General features: G+C 39.8%; 1 protein-coding gene across 2 annotated transcripts in view; it reads right to left on the bottom strand.

The window, feature by feature from the left end:
* Window positions 1-18,553, bottom strand: part of Ehbp1 (EH domain binding protein 1) — a 244,935-nt gene that overhangs the window by 46,989 nt on the left and 179,393 nt on the right. The window contains exons 16-17 of one of the 2 annotated variants that reach the window (XM_055628756.1): window positions 9,152-9,299; window positions 3,321-3,428 (exon numbers count right to left, since the gene is read on the bottom strand). In XM_055628756.1, the coding sequence (XP_055484731.1) occupies window positions 3,321-3,428; window positions 9,152-9,299 (256 nt within the window). The remainder of the gene's footprint in view (window positions 1-3,320; window positions 3,429-9,151; window positions 9,300-18,553) is intronic. The other variant, XM_055628757.1, reaches the window with a different exon arrangement.

The raw sequence follows: 18,553 nt of genomic DNA, 5'->3' as shown, positions 1-18,553 counted from the left end.
GGGCTGAGATCACAGGCTACCAATTTTAAGTGGCATCATGAGAATATTATTAAACTTCAAAAGACCTTGGACCTTAGACAACACACTAGACTAGGCACACAGAGCTCTAGACAGTTGACCCTCAGGGTCAATCCCTTAAAAAGCAGGCCGTCATGTATAAAGACAAGAGAGTTATGCTATAGGTAATAGTCATTGTGACTACCCAACAAACAGAAATATGCGATACACACATACATGACAAAACAGCAAACTAGATCCTTAAATGCTTTGTTTGTTTCTTTATTGACTGGATAGCCCCCTGTTCTCCTAGCTAGCTTGGAGCTCACTATGTAGACAAGGCTGGGCTGAACTTACAGTGGTCCTCCTGCCTCTGCCTCCCAAGTGCTGGGATTATAGGTATGTACAACTAACAAACGATGACACTTGCGTTTAAATTATATTATTCTACCATTTTAATGACTTAAACATGTTAAATTTACATATGAACTATCACCTTGAAACACAGCAGCAACGTCACTTCAGTGACACACACTGCCAGAATCTAGTGTTTAAGTGTGTACATACCTATTCAGCATCAAAACAGTACATGCTTGCAAATACTTTTACTTAGACAGCAGAAGTACAATAAAGATTAGCATGACTTTAGGACGAACTAAATATAGATAAAACTGAAAAGCAACCAAACTATGGTTATAACTTTTCAAAGAAACAACTGCAAATTATCTTGCCAAGTACACTTAATCTCCACTATAAAGTCTTTCAGAAATAAGTAGAAATAAATATTTCTACTTTAAAATTCACACAAAGTGATTTTTTAATAAAATGGTTGTAAAAGACATGCCAACTTTTACTGAATGGTATTTTTCACAAAGATTAATAACTTTTCTAATTATAATACTCTTAATAAATGTCATTATCATTACTTCCATGCAAATTTTTCAGTTTATACTGCCGGACTTCTCTTTTTAACAATATCAGATGAACTATGGTCAAACCAAGATAAAGACTGAACAACTTATTATTAAAGATTATGACTTTTATATGCATATTAAAAGAGGAGATTTGGGGAAAATAAAGCAGCATAAAACGCGTGCTTCCAGATTCCAGTACACCCTAGTGTTGTGGGCTGGGAGCCTGTCTGCGCATGTCTGCACCTACTGGCATGCTGAGGAGCTGGACTGCTTTGGGAAACACGGGGTCACATGCAGACCCGGCATCTGGCAGGGGACGCAGGAGGAGTACCAGTTCCAAGTGAGTTCCAGACCAGCCTGGGCCACAGTGAGAGGATATCTCAAATGAAACAAAACAAGAATCCCTGGTACAGCACTTGACGACAATGGGCGATGGAGGCGTGCTTTCTTTTTAGCAGTGGATTTGCCTGCGTGTGCACATGTATGCGAGACACTGACCCTGGGCCTCTCACTCAAGTGAACCTAGTCCTCGCCTTTTGGATTAGCCTGGCAGGCCGGCGAGCTTCAGTGACCTGCCTGTCTCCTCCAGTCAGGGCTGGGGTGACAGAGAGAGGCTTTTTACCTGGATGTTGAAGATCTAAACTTAAGAAACTCATGCTTGCTTGCACTGCAAGCATGTTCCTGAATAAACCATCTCCCCATCTCTGGGAGATTTTTTTTTTTCCAAGAGTCAAGTTTGCCAGGATTAAAATTAACCAGATTTTAAAAATATCCCACAAAGCTGCAACAGTTAATTTCTCCACATTACCTAAGAAATGGCTAATTTCCTCTATCTTTCCAATCTATTTTAGAATAAAGATACATTGCTTATTTTACTGATTTTATAAATCTATAACCAAAAACGTATATCCAAGTCCTCAACAGTAAAAGGGTATTAAGAATTTCCTTCCTTCCTTCCTCCCCTGCTCAGTTTCTAAGGAAGAATTTGGTGGTAATTGTAAAGAGAGGAAAAGTAGACAGCAACAAAAAATATTTTCATAAAGAAAATCTGAAGATAAATTCTACTGTTTTTAAGAAAGAACTAGAAGCTGGAGAGATGGTTCAGTGGTTAAGAGCACTGACTGCTCTTCCAGAAAACCCAGGTTCAATTCCCAGCACCCACATGGAGGCACAAAACTGGCTGTAATTCCAGTTCCAGGGGACTGATGCCTCCTTCTGGTCTCAGAGCACTAGGCACACATTTGATGTACAGACTAACCTTCAAGAAAAGCACCCATACACATAATTTTTTTTTTTAATTTAAAAAAGACTAAAAGGTACTTTCAGTTTTGAGCTAAATATTTAAAATGGTGCCCTTAAAATGGTTCAAGGATTTTCTTGAACGATATTAAGTACTCTGGCTTCTCCATAGAAATAGTCTATCCTAATACTGCGTCTTGAGGGAGGTATTGAAGAAAGGCCGTGAGTTTTAAGTGCTGCTGTGCTAAGAAGACCCTGAACAGTTCTTTCCCGGGGAAGCAACAGCAGGATGGGGGCATATCAGAGCAGGTCAATCACAAGGACATGTGAGAAGTGGAGAAGGGCACCCGGTCACCCCAGTCACGTCGTGCAGGGAGGGATGCTTAGGACTTTCACCCCTTGTCTTCATGTCTGAAGACAAGGCCAGAGTCTTTACTGCTGTAGGAATGAAACTTGAGGGTTCTCACACTTGTACACCGTGGCCACTCTGGCGTCTAAAACTCTGGGTTGCTACTTATGAAGGGGAGCATACAGAACACACACCAAGAAAGCATCTTTGTGTTCTGACGGAGAATAAAGATGAACGGCACTGTGACTCACTGACTCCACAATTGTTCAGCATATGTGAAGCAGTGATGGTATTTTAAGTAAGCAAGAAAATTGCAAAATAATACAATTAAGACTAAGTATTTTGAGAGGAAAATCTCACAGTATAGGGCGTGGGTTGGTCTCATCCTCCTCTTGCCTCCACCTAATGCACCAATATGCCCAGTTCTGCCATGATTGATTCTAAAGAAGTGAGTCTGATCTATGGGCTTAGATTTGATCTGAATTAGTCCGTCACTACTCCACACAGAGTATACAAAAGCACACCAAAATATTGAAGCAGTGAGGAAGCTACTTACTGAGTGCCCATAAACTGAAACTTAGAGTGATTATTAGTAATAAAAGAATCTATGTCATAATTTACTGTATCAATGTTAAGCTATTTGAACATTCAACTGAAAACAAAATAACAAAAATTAATGGAAGGTGAATTTCAGTAAATGATTAGTGAGGACGTAAGATGTAAAAAGACTATAAAAATAAATTATTATTGATGAGATATAAAAATATAACCATAAGGTTTGCCATGCAAGAGGACACAAAACATTTATAATATGAAATTACCAGGAGTATCAAGGTCACTTTCTATATTAGTAAGTTCATCTCCACCTCCTACAACAAAGCCTTCAGGAATCTCCTCGTTAGTATCTATCTCAATATTATCATTTTCATCTGTAAGAACATGTAGCAATAATGTTAGTATATCATTTATATTTTATAGCCTTTGTCTTCAACTCTAAAGAAGAAAAACTAGTATTTCAACGACAGTTACTCAAACTGAAGTCTAACAAAGATAAGCGAGTTAAGAATTCAGTGTTAAACCACCTTTTCACTAGTGGATTAAGTTATATTTTACATTCTACCTCAAAGCTGAATTATCACATCAAAGCAGATGCAGAGGTTTTGACAATCTGCCACATACTCTCTGAATCACTGAACTCATTAGGTCCCTGTGTTTTACTCTATAATCTACTAATAATCTCTAAGACAATAATATATGAAAATAAAGTTGATTTAATAAAAATCCAAACTCAGTTTCATTTATGATTATTTATTAGCTATAAATGCATAAGCACATCCTTGTTTGATTTGGGGCTTCCCATGTAGCCACCAAGAAGCCAATAACAGTTTACATGTGACAGACTCCTGTCTACTGTATAACCAGTTAGAAAAAGAAAACAACAGCAACAAAAGGACCGAGAAGTGCCTCCTCCTGGAGACTGGGAAAGGGCAGACGTGGGAATTGCTGCTGCTCTTGCAGCAGGATCTGAAGCGTTACATATGTGGCTACATTACCTAAGCACAATCAGGTGACAGTGCTTTTCTCATCAACTACACGCACAGCTATCTCGCTCCTCTCCTGAAGGTGAACACCTTAACTTCACGGTCCTCAAAACTCCCCAAATAATTCTGTAGCTTAGCAAATGAATTGGCAAATACTTCCAAGTGCTAAAAAGGTAGTCAAATACTTCCCTGCAGTGATCTGGGCCAGAGACATTAACTTTTAATGGCTTCAGGACAGCTAGTTATTGGCTGCTGTCAATCAGTCACCACTGTTATTGCTAACCACAATTAATCCAGAGCCAAAGGGCAAAATGTTTTCACTCAAAAAAACAAATCACAACAAAAACAAAAACCAACAAAACCCCCACAAAAACCCCCACAACAGTGGTTCTCAACCTGTTAGCTCCATTAGGGTACATATCAGACACCAACATTAGCAAAATTATAGCTATAAAGAGTAACAAAATCATTTTATGGCTGGGGTCGCCACACAGTGAGGAACTGTGTTTGCTGGTGGTATCAGCAGCAAGGCTGAGAACCACTGATCTACCTAAAACACTGGGCTAGTTGCTGAGGAGGCAGTACGTTTTTAGGACATTTATTCTACTGAAAACAAACCCATTGAAGTGATTATAATACCATGAAGGATGTGAGATATGGGGTAAAAATAAAGTACAGGGAAATTTAAAGATAAAAAGATTACTTTTTGCCAGTGACACCAGGATTTCTTTCTTGGAAGTACTAACTTTTAAGTTAGGTCAACTGAGGGGAGGGCATTACAGGCATGAGAGCAGGAAGGGGAGGCTCTGTTCAGAGAACGCTGCCAAGTCCAGTTTGCTCAGGCACACTTAAGGAGAACTAGCAGAAGGCTTGAAGGGCAGAGCAGGCGGCTTAACTATTAGCTGGCGGGAATGAAGATGTGTTGGTGCTCTAACACTGTCACCGTGCTCCCCACGATGACGTGGCTCTCAGCCAAAATATCTGCCTGCAGCCAGCCACGGAGCGTGTGCAATTCGCAAGCAGCAGTGGCAGCACCCTAGGTCCTTACGTGTTGGGCAGTGCCAATATGACTCCCGAGTACTGTGGTCCATCACACTGTCATATCCGTATGTGCGGGGACAGTGAGCACTGCCGGACGGGAGATCAGCGTAGGCTATCCCAGCAGCAGCACCGGTCATGCCAAACTGCTGGCCTCACTGGTGTACTGGAGGACAGAAAAGCCGGAGGTGGGATCTAGGTTGGAAACTATGTCATCTGAAGAAGCTGTACAGAGAGCTTAACTTAACAGAGCCGTAACAGGATTTGAACCCTGGACTATGGGAAGGAGTGGAAGGTGAGGAAAACACTTCTACCAACCTTAAACAATGGTTTTGCTGTGGAAAGTGGTCAACAGCAGAAATGTGGTCAGATATGTGTAAGTTACCAAGTCCTGTGTCATGATAAACAGGTGACATCTGTGCTCTTTCCAGAGGAAAAAAATTGAGCCTCCATTTATATTACCACTCACCAATAACCTAGATGGATTAATTCAGTGTTTATATATCTAGACTTAAATAAAATGATTTACTATTTGGGAAGACAAAAATAACTGCTCTTCCATCAGATTATCTATGAATGAGATTTTACTTTCCAGTCACTAGCCAGTTTTGAAATGAACTTTAAATTATTTTCAGCAGTTGAAAGTTCAACACATTTCCCAACGTGTGGGGATACTTTGGTGAAGTCTACCAGAACTCAAGAACATGTTTGTGCACACAAGCACGTGTGTATGGAAAGACACTACATCTATATCTATGTATCCATACAAGCATCAATCAATATAGTCGTCTTAGTGGCTAGCCACGGAAAATCTAGTAGGTGAGCAAGACGGAACCAAAGGTGGAGGTCCACCACATAAGTGAAAGAGAGTCCAAGGAGTGGCCAGAGCTTTACCTCAGAAGTGTGGGGCATGTTCTGTGTTACATGTGGAGGCAAAATGAGATTTCAGCTGTGCAATGAAATGTGAAGACATGTGCCAGGTGACACCACATGACCCCATGAGGGACACAGAGCCTGACAGTGTGCACCACTATAGCACAGCCACATAGGCAATCTACTCTTTCTTTATAGGTGAGTGGAAATCAGGGTATCTGGTGATAAAAAAAAAAAAAAAAAAAAAAGAGTATCTACAACGCCAAGGAAAGAAACACAGGCTGTCATTAAAAATATATTCAGAAAAATTAAAAATTCAAAAAGAAGTTTCTTACTTATCTTTTTTTTTTTTTTTTTAATTATCAACCAAGGTCTCTATAACATTCAGAACTTTCAAAGTTTTACAGAGACTAAACAATAGAAGATAAGAACTGCAATACAACTTTATAGTCCCAATAGAAGAAGAAAATAACAATCACTGAAAATCCTTATGATTTTATTTTGGCCCAACATATTTAGTGATTCACAGTACCCCAAGTTATCGGTAGAACTGGATTCCTATGAATGTATGTAAACCCTGGATATGTTATGTAAGGGTCAGCAAACTACCAGCCAGGAGCAAAATCCATCCCACCACTTTTGAGGGGGGATAATGCTATGTCCATTCATTCAAATATAATTCACAGCTGCTTTCACACTACAAGCGGGGAGTGGGGCAGCTGAGTGGAGACCAGGTGGCTGCTGACGGTTCAGGGGAAGGGCATAGGGGGAGAAGAGGGAGGGGGCGACAGCTGGGATACAAAGTGAATAAACTGTAATAAATAATAAATAAATTAAAAGAAAAAAGAGAAAACAACAACAACAACAACAACCAAAACCAAGTTTGCTGACTTCTGGCTTAGACAGAGGGCTAGGGTTGCTGGGCAGGTGTGTGTGTGTGTGCGAATGTTTGAGTTTCAGGAAGACTCTTCCCCCTCTACCTTTGCCTAAAGGCTTGTCCGCAGCTCTCAGGCGCGCAGGCCTGCAGGATGCCGAGCTGAGGACAGAGAATACACAGGGCGGCCCTGCTTGCCTCAGGTTGGCCTTAGCTCTTTTTGTTTTTCGTATGCACTTGCATGTTTTTATAGTGATCACAAATGGCCAAGTTATAGGGTGTCCATCCATGAACTGTTAACAAAATGCTGCACAGTCAACAGAAGAGTACTGAACCATAAAAACTGGGAAATCCTATCATGTTTTACCATGTGGATGGAAACGCGATCAGTATGTTAAGTGAAACAAGCCAGGCAGACGCTGGCAAGTACTGTTTCTCACCCATTGACATTTTCATACAGAATGGAGATGAGCGGATGGACAGCACAGGAGAAGACGTAAGAGAAACCTCTACCGTGCCACTGAACAGCGTTACTTTAGCTCTTACTCTTTCATGTGCCCTGTTCACTGTATTCACTTTGACGGGTAAATGTCAACCCAGGTCTTGCTTTACTCAGTGCAGGAAGAGCTGCACCCTGGGCGACGCCACTGAAAACATTTCTTGATATACACTGCCAACTGGGGTTGAATTTCCTTTTTTTAAGCATTATCATCTGAGGAGGGGGTCTACAGCCTTCAAGTTATTTATTCTGTATGTGTGTGTCTCTATGTTAGTAACAACGACTGAACCTGGGGGCTGGTTGGTCCTAGGCAAATACTCCATCACTGAACGATATCTGAAGCCCTCAGCTTGGGTTGTATCGCAAAGATCACCAAGTGCGCAGGCAGCCAAACACGTCCTATGCCATTAACTACAACTCTATTCTTAGCACCCTAACACTGTCATCTCCCAACAGGAAGCAGACAGTTTTAGTTTACGTTGCAGACACTGATGAACCTCAGGCTCTTCCCTTTGCTTCCCCTTGCTTCAGCACTCTACGGTTTGGCCCGAGTCCTCACCAGCCTATGCTTCAGGGTAATAATATTCTAAAGCTAACTGAGGACAAGTACATGGCATGTTTTAGTAGATAAATAGGTTATGTATCTTCGAAGTAAAAAGCTCACAGGCCTCTTGAATATACTCCCAGTAAAAAAAAAAAAAAAAGTGCAGTTTCAAATTAAGGATGACCAAACTGAGTACCGAGAGGCGAAATTAAAATTCTTTTCATTTATATGGTCTTTGTCTCAACATTGAGCTTAGAGTAATCTGAAAATACTGAAGATGACCCTCTCAGAGTCAGGACAATAGAAAAAGTAACACAGTAATGGTTCCCACATGTTGGGCTCTAAGAATCTCATGTGGCCTGATATGCTCTTAGCTCTACCTCCCAATGCTGGGGTTACAAGTTTATACCACCACACCTTGCTAAAACTACTTCAAAAACAATTTCTATTGCATTTCATGTAGGTTCAGGGGTGGGGAGGCTGACTGTACTGGAGCCCACACGTGGAAGTCTTAGGACACAGTATAAAGATTGATTCTTTCCTTACACCAGGTATGTTGCAAGGACTGCCTCTAGGTCAGCAGGCATGGAGGGATGTGCTTTTACCAGCTGAGCCATCTCACCGGCACAAAGTAGCACTGAAAAGATCTCACTCACAGGGAAAGTCCTGAAGCTAGCACTGAAGCTTAGAGGCAAAATGCTTGTTTAACATGCACAAGACCCTCGGTTCAATCTCTAGCATAAAGCCAGGCCACATTTCCTGTGAAAAAGCTCACCGCTAGCAAGTCCTACAGTCCAAACACTTAAGGACTTGATTGCATTTCCTGTACTCTTTCGACAATGAGGCAGCAAGGAATATCATAAGCCTAAAAAGTGTAATCTCTTCTTTCTCCCTCTCCTCCCCCTCTCCTTTTTCTGCTTCTTCTGAATTTTTGAGACAGGTTCTTGTTATACAGCCAAAGACAGCCTCAGGCTTGAAATCACCCCAGCCTCAGCAACCACATCCTAAGGGCCAGGATTATAGGCTTGTGCCCCATGTCCAAGATAAAGAATGATGCTTGCATTAAAAATTAAGGCAAAAGTTGAGTTGGAAAAAATAACATTTATCTTCTGATTTACTATACTTCCATTAGCTTAAAACAAACAAACAAACAAAAATCTTCATCCATTGGTTAGAAAGTTTAGTCTTATGTAACATTTTGAAATAAGAATAAGAAGTACTAAAAGGTCCCCTGAGGATTTCTGGGTTCTCTGCAGTATGTGCTACAAGATTCTTCAGCTCACCTCCAGATGCCTTTGACCTTTCTTTCAACTTTTCTGCAGCCATTTCACCATAGCTGGGAAGTTCTGACATCTTCACTCCGCATCGAGCTTCTGCTATTAGCTGACGAGCCCTCTCTCTCAGCTGCCGACGTCTCTCTTCATCTTGCTGCTAAGATATATTGAACAGTTGCCAACTCAGTAATTGACAGAAATGCAATTTCATTTTCAATCTGATCATCGTGATAGTAACTGGTTACAGCATGGTGCTTGGCCCACGTTATAAACAGGACGCTCTGCCTCAGCTGGATGTCACACCATTTTAAAGACATCTTAGAATCAGCTCTTTAAAACATTTACAAATCACTGTTAAAATGTCCATCACAAAATTAAATTAAAGGATGTTTGGCAATATATACTATTAAAGAAAAGGCAGAAATTATTAATAAAAGAGGTGACTTAGAGAAGACAGTTTCAATAATCAGGATAGAATTTTAATTAATAATTTATATTTAGGATTGACATTTAACTTGCTAACTTTCTAATGAAGGTACTGAGCAATGTCTAAAAGGCACCTTGATACTATAAAATACAGCTATTTGTCATACACCAAATATAGGAAAGTTACTTTTCCATAGAGGATGAATGAAGACAGTAGATCAGTGAACAGTTTAAACTTAAAAAAATGCCAACAATAACATAATGGTTATATGAAAGTATGTTTTGCTACATCTTCTCCTAGATGCACAATAAGAAAAAAAAAAAAACAATGATAAAGCCTAGTAAAAGTTTTGAATTTAAAATTATTAAAACCTGCAACAAATAGGATAGCTGTTGACTACTTAAAATGTGTTATTAAGAATTGTAAGATGTGGCCCATGACAGTTCAGTCTCCAAGTGGGTAATGGAACAGTAATGGGAACAGGACTGTCTCTGACATGAACTCAGTGGCTTGCTCTTTGATCACTCCCCTCAACCCCCCCAAGCAGGGAGCAGCCTTATCAGGCCACAGAGGAAGACGACGCAGCCACTCCTGATGAGACCTAATAGACTAGGATCAGAAGGAAGGAAAAGAAGACCTCCCCTATCAGTGGACTTGGGAAGGGGCATGCAAGGAGAAGGGGGAGAAAGGGAGGGATGGGAGGGGAGGCGGGAGGGAGCTACAGGAGGGACACGAAGCAAATAAAGTGTAATTAATAAAAAAAAAAAAAAAAAAAAAAAAGAATTGTGAGCAGGGTCTCAGGAGATGGCTCTGTGGTTAAGAGAAAGTCCTAAGCTACTAGGAGGACCTGAAATCTGATCCCAGGCACCCACAAAGCCAGGTGTGGTCTCCCCGAACAACTGAAACCCCAGCACTGTGGGGACACAGACAAAGGAGGATTGTGAGGGCTTGCTAGGTTCAGGTTCCAAGATGGGAGAATGAGAGAAGACACCTTTGCCTTCTCTGGCCTCTATGTGCACATTCAAGACATACAAGACATATGCACACATGAGAGGGAGACAGAGAGAGAGAGCGAGAGAGAACTGCCAACATCAGAAATTGCTTGGTAAACTTGGAAGTTTATAAAATAAGGCAAAACCTACAATAATCTGGCTCCAGTATCTTTGGAAGGCTCTCTTCCCTAACATTTCCTACACTACATAAAACATCTGTCCATACTGAATATTGACCAACTGTTCAACTGAACTGAACATACTATATACACATGTACAATATATACATATATATACACAATATATACACATATGTATACAATATATACTATATATCCACACACAATGTACATGCATAGATATATGTAGCGGTGGCTTTGAACATATCATTTCCTCAACATATATATTATACAATATATAACATGTATACCTGTGGCTTTAAATGTCACTTCCTCAATGTCTATATTGTACTCTATCTATAGATACTGTATGCTGTACTGCAAGCACATAGTACACAGTGCACAGTGCAATATCTAGTCTATGGAGCTAGAGTGCAATGCAGGCGCTGAGGAGGTGACATATGCATGTGTGTGTACTACGTGTCTAGCAGAGCACATCGTGCTATGCACTACGAGTGAGCACACTATATGGTGTATAATGTCATAAATACCCGTAGCTCTGAATACGCCATCTCCACCTCCTGGCCCACGGCTCTATCATTTAACCTCTGTTCATTCTTAAAGGCCCAGCTCAATCTACTAAGCTTGCTCGACATCCCATCTCCTCCACGGTGGAATCAAGTGCTCCCTCCCCTGTCACTGCAGTGTCCTGAACAAGCCAGCCATCAGTGGTATTGACTGCGTCAGCTTCGTAGAGGGTAGAGCCACTGGGAGCTGCACCTCTGGCATTCCCCGGCATGAGTTGAGCTTGGAAGACGGTGCCGTTCTTTCCTGGGAGGTCCTGGACGATGGACGTGAGGAAAGGGGGCTGAGGGGCGTGCATGCGTCCATTGCTCTCCTCTGTCTTAGGCTGTGATGTGACCAGCTCCACTACGTTCCTGTTGTCTGGACTTCCCCACTGTGATGGACTACACTTGATCTGAGGGCTGAAATAAAGCCTTTCTCCTTGAGCTGCTTGTGTCAGAGTATTTTACACAACAGTGTGAAAACCAAAAACAAAGACACAAGAACTAAGACACACATGTAAACATTTTTAAAGCACTACTCCATTATAACTTTTGAAGCAATACTTTTGGCTGGTTGGGGCAGACAAAAGGTATCATAGCTTTTCTGTTGCACCTTCAGAATCCGTGAAATCTGGAATTGACAGAAATTAATGTTGCCTGGTTATGCCAATTGCTGCATGGGAAAATAGGATGTCAAGAACAACACAGAAATAAAGACAAGAAAGCCTACTGAGGGAAAAATATGCCAAAGCAGCAGGAACCACTAAAGGTGGTTTGGTGTGCTGGCATTTTTATGTTGTTTGTTTTTATATTCATATTTTAAGTGTAGGGGAGGAAAAGATTAATCTAGAAACACTGAAATATAGGTTAACACAGAGGAACTTGAAAGACATTAATTAGCAGGCTTATGAAGAAGCCCAACATTCAGGTACAGAAAGTGCTGAAAGGATAGAAAAGTGAAATGCGAGAAACATCTGAGACAGAATCGATTTCTGGTTAGACCAATTTTTGGTTAGACATGCAGACAGAAGGAAAATATGACTCAGAAGTTTAAAACTGAATAGGAACTACAGCTACAGATTTATAATAAAAATAGAAAACTAAAGGAAACCATAAGGAGCAAATGTTTGGGTAAAGAGAGAGTGGGTTTAAAGAGGTGACAGAGTAAGTTTCAGCAGTGAGTTGGGAAGCGAGTCTGATACTTTGGTGTGAGGTAAAGCCAGGGTTACAGTGTTGAAGGATGACTACATGAAAGCCTGAAGAAAAATAAGGACACCACTGACTAATGTAGAAAGAATACTATATTTGAAAGGGGGTGTGGCAGAAGACGAGAACAACAACATAAATGGATCATGAAAATCAAAGTAGAAAAGGCTTTCAAGAAAAAGCAACTCAAGAGCACAGAGGATTTCTGTGAGTTCCAGGACAGCCAGGGCTAAAACAAACAAAAACAACCTATTACAGTGAATGCTGGAAGTTACTCAGAAAATTTAAAAGGGGAAGTCATGTTTGGAAGACAAGGCAGAAACCAGATAGGTGGAACTAAAATCTGGGTACTTTTTTTTTTTTTTTTTTTTTTTTTTTTTTTTTTTGAGGTAGCTTTAAAAGAATCAAGAAATTTAGGCATCATCAAAATTAATACGAGTAGATTAATGGTGTGTTAGGTAGACCTAGGGACACATTCTGAAGTTCTCGGTAGACAAACTGGCACACTTCCAACTATCAAAAAGAACACTACCTATAATGAATTGAATCAATAAAATCACACGTGATAAGTGAAAACTGGAGTTCAATATGATGGTAGAACTTAAAGTATCATAACTCACAAAATCTGTGAGCACAAGACACATAAGGAGACCATAGGTAAACCAGAGATTAGACATCTTCAATCTAGAGATTGGTCTTATCACCATTAACCCTGGGTCAACACATATCATCCGTGTTTTGATATAAAGCATGTGTGTACACACTACTTACAATATTCTGTCCCAAGTATTAATGTGACTCTAATGTGAATCCTTTATAATTTTCATTTTATCCATAACACAAGAGAACAGAGAAACAGAATAAACAACACAGCCAGAAAAGAGCCTACAAACCAACCACCATGACCAGAGAATTACATATTATCTTGGACACGTCAAGGAGAGAGACTGTTCAGTGACTTAGAGAAATGTGAATCTGATCACAACGTTCACAGAGAGGGCTGTGAGAACATTTCACAAGCACACACAGAGAGGGGTAATCTACAACACTGTTACAACAGAGTCCTCTGAGCATGTGGAGGGCTGCCACCACTTGAAGACGCTCCCCGCTGTGTCTGAAGCTTTTGGGAGGTGAAGGCAGGAGGATTTTTAATTTGAGGTGAACCTAGGTTACATGGCAAGACCCTGACTCAAAACAGGAACACCCCAAAGATGGCCTTTTTATTTTAATTTTCTATAATGCAAGCAAAGTACTCATGTAATCAACATTACTTTAACATAACTGGAGCAGAGCGGAGGAGGAGATGAGATGGTAACTTTCTGGGGAAGGATAGTAAAAAGGCAAAAGAGAGGTCTAACATTCCAGGAAAACCTTCTTAGCTTTTGGAAACAAGGTCATTTTTAACGTACAGGATAAGAAAGAAGACATAAAGATAACACACACAGATCTTTCATTAGCAGTCTTTCTGAACTTTGAATATACACTAGCAATAAGTGAAGATGACATTCGATATTTTAATAACAGTTACTGTATTGCCTGAGTTTTCATGTGCTAAGTCCTTTATATTCATTATTTCATTTAATTCTTACACCCCACCCTTTTAAACTAATAACAGGCTTCAAGTCCCAATGCAAGACATCCAATAATAAATTCATGTCCACCTGACTTCACAGCCCTTGTTTTTAACTATTAAATTTTTATCCCCAAAATATCAAGTTAAAAGCAGATATAAAGACTCACATCTATAATCCCAGGATGTGGGAGATGGAAGAGAGTCAGGAATTAAAAGGGAAGCCTTAGTTAATGTAAATTCTAGGCTAGCCTGGGCTACAATGATAAAAAAACCAAACAGAATCAAAAGGCAGGTGAGACGGCTCAGTGAGTAAAGACACTTGAGTTTGATCCTTGGAGCTCACATGGTGGAAAGAACATCGCTCTTTCTGACTAGTTGTCCTCTGTATGCTGTGGCATGTGCACACGCCCCCACCACAAAAAGCAAAAAGAAAGAAACCAAACCCAAAGCAAACCCCAAAAGATCAAGTTACATGACCAGCTGATAAAGACCCAGCCTTTACCAGTGCTGTGTCCTTCAAACTTAAGGACGGGGGAGCATTGATAAAAACCATGATTTGATATGCTGCAGGCAGCATGAGTTAAGCCAATTTCCTTACATGAATAATAATGTCTTACAGAGCTAGGATATAATGATTCAAACTAAGATGAAGTAGTCTTTGGTCATTTTAACTGAGTTAGAATAAAATAAGTGATTCTACCTTTCTGAGTACAAAATAGGAACCTATTTCTTTCCTCCATGCTACAACCTCCCAAATGTTACTGAGAACTCACTAAGAGTGTGACTTAAAGTGGGCAACCATTAATAAAACAACTCTAAATACTAATCACAACACTTTACCAATTTCTATGTAAATTGTTTATTTGTACCTATTTACCCATCATTGTTCTCTACACAATAGAAAAATGCAAATGAACAAATCAGAATTCAGCCCTAATGGGACTTTCTGTTTATAACCATTAGCCCAGAGGTGTGCTGTAATTCAATTCTCAAGTAGCAAGATTTAGCCTCATTAACAGACTGCAAGGGCAGGTTACAACTCATAAAACCCTACAGTAAACAAAGTTTATAGACACAGCGCAAAATCTTGAGCCTGATTGACAGAATTCTAGTTCCCTATCAGACTGCCTTAATTTACTTTTCTACTAATGTCCTTATACTACAGAGACAATTTTGCTTGGGCTCACAGCTCTCCAGTGGGATGGCATATCTGTATTGTTTGTTTTCTCACCCGTAAGACCCAACTGAGAAAATAAAAGATAATTGTTAAAAGTCACGGGGATGTAGCTCAGTGGTAGAACATCTGTCTATTTGGGAAAAGCTTTAGATTCAATCCCTAGCACCATGGCTCTCCAAGCCCACAAAAAGTCAAGAAGTAAAAATTTCCAATTTTATCGACTGACTGCAAAAGCAATTTTAGCTTAAGTGATAGTCCTAAATTTCCAGTTTCTTTATGAGAAGACTCATTCGTAGTAAAATTATTTCATGTATGTGGAGGTTCCATTAAAAGTTAGACCATGGGAATTGGGGATACAACTCAGTTATTGAATGTTTACCTCGCATGCATGGGACCTTCAGTTCAATTCCTAGCACCACATACTGTGAGTTTGTTTGGCAATACTTAAACAATAAATGGCAACAAAATCTGTCAATTTTGCCACATTTAACTAAAAGTGGCTACACTGTTCATGTCCAAAGACAACATGACCAGAGAGTAGGATTAAAAACCACTTCCTTAGTTTAACTGCAAACTGCTCAAGTATGTTGGAAAGTTTCCGATGATGGTGCCTAAATCTAAGCACAGTGCTTTGTTATTTATTTATTTTTTGACCACTCTACATACAAAATAAGACAAGGGTTGGCCTGCTGCCATAGATAAATCATCAGTTTACTTGTGAAAGGTTTCTTTTCTGAGGTGCAAGGGTACAGAAACTTAGAAGGCCACCATCACTCAAGGGAAGCCTTTAATGTCAAACCTATCTTCAATTTACTTCTCACTATACAAACCTAAACAAGCTGACAGTCACTGTTTCTCAGACATTCGCCTTTTTCTACAGTCGCAGTGACTCAGGCGGCTAGCTTTGCCTTTCTAAAATGGAGAGGCCACAGGGAGAGCCTGGTGGAAGCGTGTTCTGGGAGGCCCCAACCCAGGAGCATCTTCTTGTAAGTTACAACAACCTTTTAAGGAGAGGTTTTCATACATCGTACGTTTGCTCCCTGCTCTTCACAGTGCTACGTGACAGCTACCAGCATCCTGACTGATACAAAATTAATCTTACTTAAATACACTGCTTAACATCACATACACTGCAAATGCCACAGTAAGAAATAAATTCGGTGTCATCTTGAAATTTCAAAGCAATGATGGTCTTACAGAATCTTAGCATTTTTCTGAGATCCCATTATTATTGTGATATTAAAGTTCTTGTTTTTTACAAATCAGTTCAAGTTCCCCTTTGAAGAACTCAGGAAGACGGGTGATGAGAACTAATTTGTTTATACTCATTTAAAACCTGGGTTCCAATCTCAACTTAGAAGCCCCTAGGAGAGAGGTGAATGTGGCGCCGCTGTCTTCAACGCAAGTCCAGGGAGCCTGCGCTTCAAGCATCAGATGGAAGTATCACACAGAAGCTGGGTCAGAGCTAATAACTTTGGACACAAACTAAAAAATATTCAGCCTTTCACTGCATGTCTTGAGGCTACCGTCTGCCGTTTTCCTTATCGCGCTGAAATGGTCTATGATCTGCTACAGAGAGAGGCACTAGTAAAACTTGCCGAGTTATGGACAGCTCTTCTAGAATAAGTAATGTAATTCCTTGTTTCCTTTCCATAAAAATGTATTGGTATGCAATTTTTATATTTCACAGTTCACCGACATCTAGGCAAGCTTTCTTCTACTGCTCCAATGGTGCTACTTTTAATTTTATCCTCCTTAGCTGTAGTAATTAAAGTGATCAGCAGCGGCTCCCCAGCAGCTCTGACACTGCTACAGCCCCCTAGCAGATTCTGCTTTTAAAGGAAAGGAGAAAAAGACTAGTTTCATTTCACAGAGAACAAGAAAATCAAGCTTCCCCAACCCTCAACTTTATTCAATTGTTCTTTCAGCTGCCATCGGACCTTAAGAATCAAATAAAAATGGCTGCTATGGAGGGGTGGGGGAAGGTCCTTTTTATTCTTGCTGCAAATGTCACAGAATGACATTACTTTAGGCCAAAAATGTGCCATGGATTTGTGAAGGTGAATTAGAACATGAGAAACTATCAGTGTAGTTTCTAAGGTCATTAACCTACCCAAGGGTGTCTTTTAAAACAGGAAATAGTTTTATGCAGTAACTTGAAAATATACATTGAAATATATGTTTCTCTTCTGCTTGAAAAACATACGTCTATTGTATTTTCATGAAATAAGCTTTAAAAAAACATATCAAGCAATATAATTTGTATTCTGACTCTATAAGAAATTTAGAACAATTCTCCTTAATCTACCAACAAAACATAAAGTCTGAATCTGTACTTCCCTCAACAAAAGAAAACTGTGTTTACTTGTGTTGGCTCCAGTGTTTCATACAGTTTTAGGAATTGGACTTTAGTTAAACTGAATAAATTTTAATATACAGAGTTTTATTTAGTACTTCTCAAAATAGTCCTTAGAATAGTCCTTGACTATTACCTTTTAATCGGCAGACAGGAAGCTAAGCTCTCTGATTAGTACCAAGTATGAGAAAGAAAAAGAAAGAAAGGAAGGAAGGAAGGAAGGAAGGAAGGAAGGAAGAAAGAAAGAGAGAGAGAAAGAAAGAAAGAAAGAATTCCGTGCTTGTCCAGAGGCAGGGGATTACCAAAGCTCACCTATTCACCTTCTACAGAAAACAGAATAAAAAAATTACAAGGGCTTTAGGGGTTTGGGTACTACTATATCTGACTGCCAACTTGGTCAGCTCTTGATTGAATAAATAGGATTTAGGATGAAACATTAAAACTGATCAGCAGATCTTTTCAGTCCATTTCAAACTTTTCTTATGCTGCCTTATAGTATAAGCAGACATGCTTTAAATGACCACACCTGCTCATTTCTCTGGGGGATGGCCTGATCTCTGCTTCTCTAACAAAGAAAGAAAGAAAGAAAGAAAAAAAAAAAATCGGCCTTTCTTGTTGCAAAACAGAGTGGAAAGTCAAAATCTTTCTCAGGTTTGCTCCATCTGGTCAGATTAAATCTTTGATCAACCTGGGGGATTACATTTATTTTTGTAGTAACCACTAAATTTTAGATTTGTTTAATAAACATGGGCAAAATAGTACGAGAGCAAAAATTTAGGGTTGAGATCTAGTTTTTAAATAGGAAGAAGAAATACAAAAGGCCTAATTCAGGAAAAAACAGACATGCATTTCAAGAATGTAGATTCCATTAAATAGTCAACTCATGAAACTGAAAATACCATACTCTATAGTTTTTTTTAATCATTTTTAACTGTAGCACCTGTTTTGCTAAGCTTTGTGACATGCTCCACACAAATGGAGAATTCTAAACCTAA

The sequence above is a fragment of the Psammomys obesus genome, unplaced genomic scaffold (genome assembly GCF_907164565.1).
Source record: "Psammomys obesus unplaced genomic scaffold, mPsaObe1.curated_primary_1811, whole genome shotgun sequence".
Classification (NCBI taxonomy): domain Eukaryota; kingdom Metazoa; phylum Chordata; class Mammalia; order Rodentia; family Muridae; genus Psammomys; species Psammomys obesus.
The sequence above is the reverse complement of the archived record's forward strand: the minus strand, read 5'-3'. Positions and strand labels throughout refer to the sequence as shown.